This window comes from Micropterus dolomieu, linkage group LG12 (assembly GCF_021292245.1).
Source record: "Micropterus dolomieu isolate WLL.071019.BEF.003 ecotype Adirondacks linkage group LG12, ASM2129224v1, whole genome shotgun sequence".
Classification (NCBI taxonomy): domain Eukaryota; kingdom Metazoa; phylum Chordata; class Actinopteri; order Centrarchiformes; family Centrarchidae; genus Micropterus; species Micropterus dolomieu.
This window is the reverse complement of record NC_060161.1, coordinates 33,336,801-33,344,038: the sequence shown is the minus strand read 5'-3', so window position 1 is coordinate 33,344,038 and position 7,238 is coordinate 33,336,801. Positions and strand designations below refer to the sequence as shown.

At 42.4% G+C, this 7,238-nt stretch overlaps 1 protein-coding gene across 1 annotated transcript in view; it reads right to left on the bottom strand.

Moving 5' to 3' along the window:
* The window catches only part of LOC123980888 (zinc finger protein 37-like), a 14,040-nt gene extending 7,041 nt beyond the window's left edge, over positions 1-6,999 (bottom strand). The window contains exons 1-7 of the mRNA XM_046065459.1: positions 6,670-6,999; positions 6,206-6,289; positions 4,883-5,045; positions 4,640-4,737; positions 4,110-4,342; positions 2,617-2,671; positions 1,560-1,704 (exon numbers count right to left, since the gene is read on the bottom strand). Of these exons, the coding sequence (XP_045921415.1) occupies positions 1,560-1,704; positions 2,617-2,671; positions 4,110-4,342; positions 4,640-4,737; positions 4,883-5,045; positions 6,206-6,289; positions 6,670-6,916 (1,025 nt within the window). The 5' untranslated portion in view covers positions 6,917-6,999. The remainder of the gene's footprint in view (positions 1-1,559; positions 1,705-2,616; positions 2,672-4,109; positions 4,343-4,639; positions 4,738-4,882; positions 5,046-6,205; positions 6,290-6,669) is intronic.
* Positions 7,000-7,238: the final 239 nt, after the last annotated feature.

Here is a 7,238-nt window from a genome sequence, read left to right as displayed (position 1 = left end):
GATATAAAGGGCTGATCTTCCTTTGCCTCTGGATTTGATGGACCTTTGGATCTCTCTTGGTGTCAGTGTCTTTAGTTTCAGTGGCGTCAGTGTCCTGGATGCGTCGGCAGTGAAGGCATCAAACTGTCCTTTTAGTTGAAGGAAGGTGGACTTCAGCAGTTTCAGGAAGTCGGGCTCCTGCAGGCCTCGAGGACACCTCAGGATCTTCATCGCTGACTTCATCGCTAAAACGCGAACAAAATCATCTCAACGTTCAAGGAACAAATTTGGTTTTCAAGTCAATCTGACAAGTTTCCATTAAAAAGTTATAAACCGAATATCCAGAGAATCAGCAAAATATACCCCAAATGAATGCAGAAAATATAACAAAGCATTTCTGTTGGTTTCATGTCACACAGTCTCCTCATTTCTCCACACATGATGCTTTTGTTTGACACTATTATTTGTTTTCAGTGTTAAACAATAACGCCTCTCTGTAGAACACAATACGGTTCAACAGCTGCACAAACTACGTCCTCTAAATTGATCGCAAAATGGACCTTTTAAACATATATAACCTTCATGAAGGAGGATTCATTACAGGACTTACAGGCGTGGACAACATTGCTGGTACACTTTTGTTAAAGAAAGAAAAACCCAAAATGGTCCCTTAAATAACAAATTGACAAAAGTAGTTTTCACTTTACTGAAAATAAATTGATGATGAATCCGACTTTGCTTTTGAAAAAAAACAAACTAATGAGAACTGGCCTGGACAAACGTGACACTGCAATAAATGAGACTTCTGCACTTGTCACAGGTATTTTGGCCCACTCCTCATAATCAAACTGCTCCAGCTGTTACTACTTCGTACAGGCTTCGCCCTCTAAGGCTATCACTATTGGGTTTACTCCTACGCGCGCACTGATAAAGCTCGTCTTGGCTCACCCGCGGCGTGAGCCTCTCTTACGTCCTCACCCTGTGAGTAAACAGTGGTGAGACCTGCCTATCGGCTCCCATTTTTCTTCAGCACTGAGCTGTTAAACAGCACAAGATTACCAGCTAGTGGAGAAGTACAATGTCTTCAAGCAAGCCGGCCAGAAAGGGGCGAGACACGGGCTACATCATGCCGGGGGAACCTCCATCCCCGATGTGAGGCTTGCCTCAGACTGGAGCACGCTGGCTCACCCCCGGCTCACACTGCCCATTCTGCGCTCTCCTCCAGTCTGAGGCTTGCCTCAGACTGGAGCACGCTGGCTCACCCCCGGCTCACACTGCCCATTCTGCGCTCTCCTCCAGTCTGACTGGACATTTCACTTTTATTGTTGGACTCTTACCGCCTTTTGTGAGCACAGTGGTCTGGGAGTCCCTTAACAGACAGACTCTGAGGTTTATATGACTCCGCCTCCTGCGCAGCCTCTCCACAGACTGACCACTGCAAGGAAATAATACAAACAATTTCAAATATAAAAATCCTTCAAAGCTGTGTGTGTGTCAGTGTTATTCCCTCACATAACCAAATCTTTCTGTCTCAGTACCAAAGAAACGTATTATGTGTTGACAACATATCTTATATGAACCTTGTATTTGTTATCTGATGATCCGGATCCTCCTGATCTGGACTGGCGGTCTCTACCGTCTCCTCAGCAGACTCGTCCTCCTCATCTTCACCCTCCTCTTCCCCGTCTTGGCCTAAGACCTCCCGGCTCCTCGAGTTCTCCACATCTGAACAAAAAAACAATACAATAGTAAAAAGTGTCTGTGCAGCTTTTTCTTTTTAACCTCCTAAAGCGGCACAGTGGTGCAGGAGGAATTCAGATACTTTACTTAAGTACTTCTACCACACTGTAAAATACTGTCTTACAAGCAAGGATATTATTGTTATACGAAGTTAGGAAAACTAGGAGTGAAAACAATTTTTTTAACTGAAATAAAAATAAAAAAGAGACTTTACAAAAAACCCCACAACTAATGGAAACCGTCTTTGCACAACTAACGAAAATAAAATAAATGTCTTTAGTCTTTTTGAATTAATAGCTTAATCTTTTCATATATTTCACGTGACGTCACATTCCAAAGGAAAACGCTCCCAGAGGGCAAAAAAGACGTTATTTTCCGCTGCCCTCCAACCAGCAAGCAAGTGACACACTGTTACTTTGAATTTGTTACTTTTTTATTGCCAAAATATTTGATAGTTGTTGTGCTTTGTGATGCACTAATCAACGAGGACACAAGCCTGAGCTGTGTTAGGGGAGGGATTCCCCAGAAGGTAAACGTAAACATTACCGCAGCTGGCAGAGACCTGGCGGGTTTTAACTGCGGAAATATGGCAGCGGGTGCTGTATATGGATCGCAAGTGCCCAACACTTGCAGTTTGTGTCCATATCTTTCTTTTTCTTGAGTGGAGAGGTGATCTAAATAAAATTTAACTGCTTTTGTGGCGTCTCTTCGGGGGAGTCCGGTGTGAGCCGCTATCTTGGTCTGTTGTTTGCCCTCCAGGTCACAGTGCATGACTGAATAATAGCACATCATCGAGTAAAGTGTTTACAGTGTACAGTGAAGTAAAAAGTACAATATAAAAGTAGTGGAGGTGAAGTATCAAGTAGCAGAAAATGTAAAAGTTTTAAAAAGACGTACTCTGCTTTTGCTGCTCATCTTCTGCAGGGAGTTCAGCTGCTCGTCCAGCCGCCGGCTCACAGACAGGAAACAGATACATGTGTGAGAATATCACCAGATTTATACTTAAACTCTAATCAATACCTGCATTCAAAAATACATCTTTTAATTAATGTTTCTGCTGCAGCAACAGAAAGTTCCACTGATATCAGTTCTGTCATGGACCAAACAGCTTTATACAGAAAGAAATAACTGCAAGTGCAACAGGCTGGGTCGACCTCTGTCGTCTGATCGCGGCTACTTCAGATCACAGATTGGTGCTCTGATCACCAGGGGGCGGTGTTATGTTGCAGCAAGTCCGTGAACTGCCAGTGTAGAACAAACAGGCTTATTAGCTTTAAGTGAAACATGTGTAAATGCACAGCACAGTGTTTCACACAGAATTAATTTCTTGGTGTAGCAGCTACGTACAGCGTGCTAACCTCGACAACCCAGCTGTATTCTAACGTTATCATAGAGCGATCCTTATTAGCTACGCTCCTCGCCACAATTAAATCAGTGAATGGGAAACACTGCAGTGTGGTGCAGATTCTAGAGACTGTTTTTAAGTCATCTTAGTTGTGATAGTGAGTTAGTTAAAATCACCTTAATATTGTTGCACGAAAAACCAATCGCTGATCATCCCTTCAACCGTCGATCGCCAAGCCAATCACCAATCGGCACAATCCTACTGCGTGTATGTTTTGTCTGTTAGAGCCTACCCTAGAACGCAGCCAGGGCCCTCGCCTTCTTACATCCTTTTAACATTGATGGTTTTAACATGGCTGTTTCCTTTTTAATTGTATTAATTTATCTGCTTGCTTTTGTTTGTCTGATGTCTTATTTTAATTGTGACGTGTATGTTATGGCAACGGACAACGCTTGTAGCTCCTTCAAACTTCGCTACGCTTTTGTATTATCTGTTTTTTTCCCGGCTTTATTGCTGAAACACGTGTTACCTCTGACATAAAGACAGTCAAAGAGCAGCAGACCACGATACACCTGGTCCAAGTTGCGGCGGGTGCCATGCTGGCCCAGCTTGGACTTAATTCTGCTCCTAAAGAGCCGGTTTGGACAAAATGAGACTCATATTGACCAGATAACGGAATCCAAAGACTGTTGAGCCCACTTCGTTCCAGAGACCTGACCCATCAACATCCCGGATCAAGCACTCGGCAGGTGGTCCATGTTCTGAGCGGTCAGCGCGAGACTCCGGCAAGATGAGAGGTGGTGGACTCGATTATGCTTGGTGCACAAACGCAGTCAAGATGGACTCTGTTTCCCAAATGTCAGACTGTTTATTGTGAGGATGAAGATGTTGTGTGTGTAGCATGAAGGAACTACAAAATTTGTTTCATTATGCAGCCTTGTGCTATAAGTGCTATAATGACTGATAAACCTTGTAGTGGAACCATACTGCACGGTGATTCAGCGCTCAACTATGTACAGGTCAGTGGTAAAAGAAGTGGATCTACCTGTGCTCGGATATAAAGGGCTGATCTTCCTTTGCCTCTGGATTTGATGGACCTTTGGATCTCTCTTGGTGTCAGTGTCTTTAGTTTCAGTGGCGTCAGTGTCCTGGTTGCGTCAGTTGTAAAAGCATCAAACTGTCCTCTCAGCTGAGGGAAGGTGGACTTCAGCCGGTTCAGGAAGTCGGACTCCTGCAGGCCTCCAGGAAACCTCAGGATCTTCACCACTGACTTCATCTCTAACGCGCAAACAAATTCATCACAATAATAAAGGACACTAAGACAAGTTTTCAAATCAAGGTTATTAACCAAACATCCAGATAATTACCAAAAAAACACCCTTAATGGGAGAATATAACACAGCATTTCTGTTGGTTTCAAACAACAGCACAAACGGCATCCTCCTCAAACTGAACATTTTAACCTTCATGAAGGAGGATTTATGACTTAAATCCAGCCAGCTGTACCCAATAATCTGAACAACGCACGCTCCCAACATCCTGATTGGACATTTCACTTTTCTGTTGGACTCTTACCGCATTTTTTAAGCACAGTGGCCTGGGAGTCCCTCAACATACAGACTCTGAGGTTTATATGACTCCGCCTCCTGCGCTTCTTCTCCACAGACTGACCTCTGCAAGGAAATAATACAAACAATTTAAAATATAAAAATCCTTCAGTGCTGTGTGTGTGTCAGCGTTATTCCACCACATAACCAAATCTTTCTGTCTCAGTAGCAAAAAAACATAATATACAGTAACATCATATCATATCTGAACCTTGTATTTGTTATCTGATGATCCGGATCCCCCAGATGCTCCTGATCTAGACTGGTGGTCTGTTCGGGCTCCTCAGCAGAGTCCTCCTCTTCCTCCTCCTCATCTCCACCCTCATCTTCCTCAGTGTGTCCTATGATATCCGGGCTCCCAGAGTCCTCCACATCTGAACAAATAAATGTTAAAGTAGAAAGAATAGAAAGAATAAAAAAAATAAAATAAAAAAAAACTATTTTGCTATGTATGAAGGATCGAGACAACTGAATGTGCTTCATGCAGCTTTTATTTTTTAACCTTCTAGACGAGTCCAGTGGTGCAGGAATCATTCAGATCCTACATTCAGAAATACTGTCACACTGTAAAATACTCTCTCTACCTACACTACAGCCCATGTGTCTGTGAAGGTTTCTCAGTCTTCCAGGTCATAGTTTTCCAGGGAAGGTAAAGTTGAGGACAACTGGACTTGGTTGAAGATACTCGAAGACGATTCGTCCCTCATGTGAGAGACGCCATCAGTTCTGACTGGTAGGGAAACTCAGCTATTCTGACTTGGCTTCGGGTGTCTCCAGCGACCATAACGAATGTCGTTACAACATCCAGGAGACTTGTGTGAAATTCCGACTATGTTTTAGGTCAAATTTGTGCAGAAAAATAGATAATTTCATATACAGGTTCACAAACTTTCAAGCACCTTTCTATCTATCTATCTGGGCTGCACATATATCATTTCAGCATCGTCATCGCAATGTCCCCGTGTGCAATAGTCACATCGTGGAACGTGCAATGTCAAGCAAGTCAAATTAACACCTCAACTTTTTTTGCTGCTTGATACAAAAGGAAAACTTGGACGGTTCTCGTTTCCCATGACTAATCTACAAGACAAGTTTGTCAGCTGTAACATAATCTACTCTGATTTAAGGGTTCTTGAATACACAGTGTTGATAGAGTGACAAACAATGCGTTTATCAAACAACCAAAGCAGGCTGTTGAGTGAGGAACAGGAGAAAACCACTGATTTGGTTGAAAAAGGTTGCTTTTTTATTTACTGCATTAAAGCTCAAGATTCCTGTATTTTGTAACAACAGACAGAATTAATTAACAATTCATTTGAATTACATTATATTCTGCTGAGTAGCTTAATATATAATAATACATCATTATTGTTGATTATATTTTGCATTATTAATATGATTCTGTAAAGTAATAACAACTAAATATATTAAATAAAAAGTAGTGGAGTAAAAGTACAATATTTGCCTCTAAACTGTGGTGGAGTTGAAGTATCAAGCGGCAGAAAAGTATGTTAAAGTGGATATAAAGACGCACTCTGCTCAGATCTGTGCTGCTCCTCCTCTGCAGGGAGTTCAGCTGCTCCTCCAGCCGCCGGCTCACAGACAGGAAACTGGTGATCTGGATCAGAGACAGACAGCAGGGTTTGTTTTTAATGCAAGAAAACTAGATCACCATCAGAATTAATGTAAATATTGACCCATTTGTTGATTATATTTTGTGTTGTTAATCTGTAGTACGGTACTTGGGGTATATTTACTTAAGTTACTATTCCCATTTACTGCCATGTGAAAATTAATAGCTTTTAAAACGTCTAACTGCAGATTCAAAGTGCTTAAAACCCGATCATTAAAAAGTCTCTTAAATTAAAAGCTGGTCCAGGACTCCCCTGCTCCAGACTTGTATTAAATCACCAGATTTTTAAATGGGGTTTGGTGCAGTGTTAAAACAACAGCAGCTGTTAAGCACAGTCTTTCATGTGGTTCCTAGTCTGTTCCCACCTATCCTACAGAGAGAGACCCGAGGCTGCAGCACCGCCTCCAGCTGCCTCCTCTGCCGGTCGATCTCCTGCCTCAGACCCGAAGCCTCCTCCTCGTACCCGGCTACGGTTCTCTCCACAACCGCGAAGATTTCCTGCGCGGCTGTTGTCAGTTTCTCTGCGATGAATCCTCTCAGGATCTCCGTTTTGGACAGTTTATAGTCCACAGAGTCCACCGAGGAGACAAACAGCACGTTTACTGTCTCCATTTGTTCCGAGAAAGTCTCAAGTTTGACCAAAAACTCATGCGTGCGGACTGCATTAGAGTCGCACCCACACTAATGTTGTCCGACTGAAAACAATCACAAACCAAAGTTTCCGCAATATTCTTTTCTTCTTCATCTTCTTCAGTTCAAGGTGCATCACCGCCACCTACTGTGCTGGAGGCCAGAGTTCCCTATTTCCCTCAGTATACACAAAAAATATAACACAAAATACTTAAATCCTCCTCAGTCATAGAATAAAAAAATAATAAAAACTCAAGGGTTTCTTTTTTCTTTCCTCAATGCTAAATAAATTCACATTTCAGAG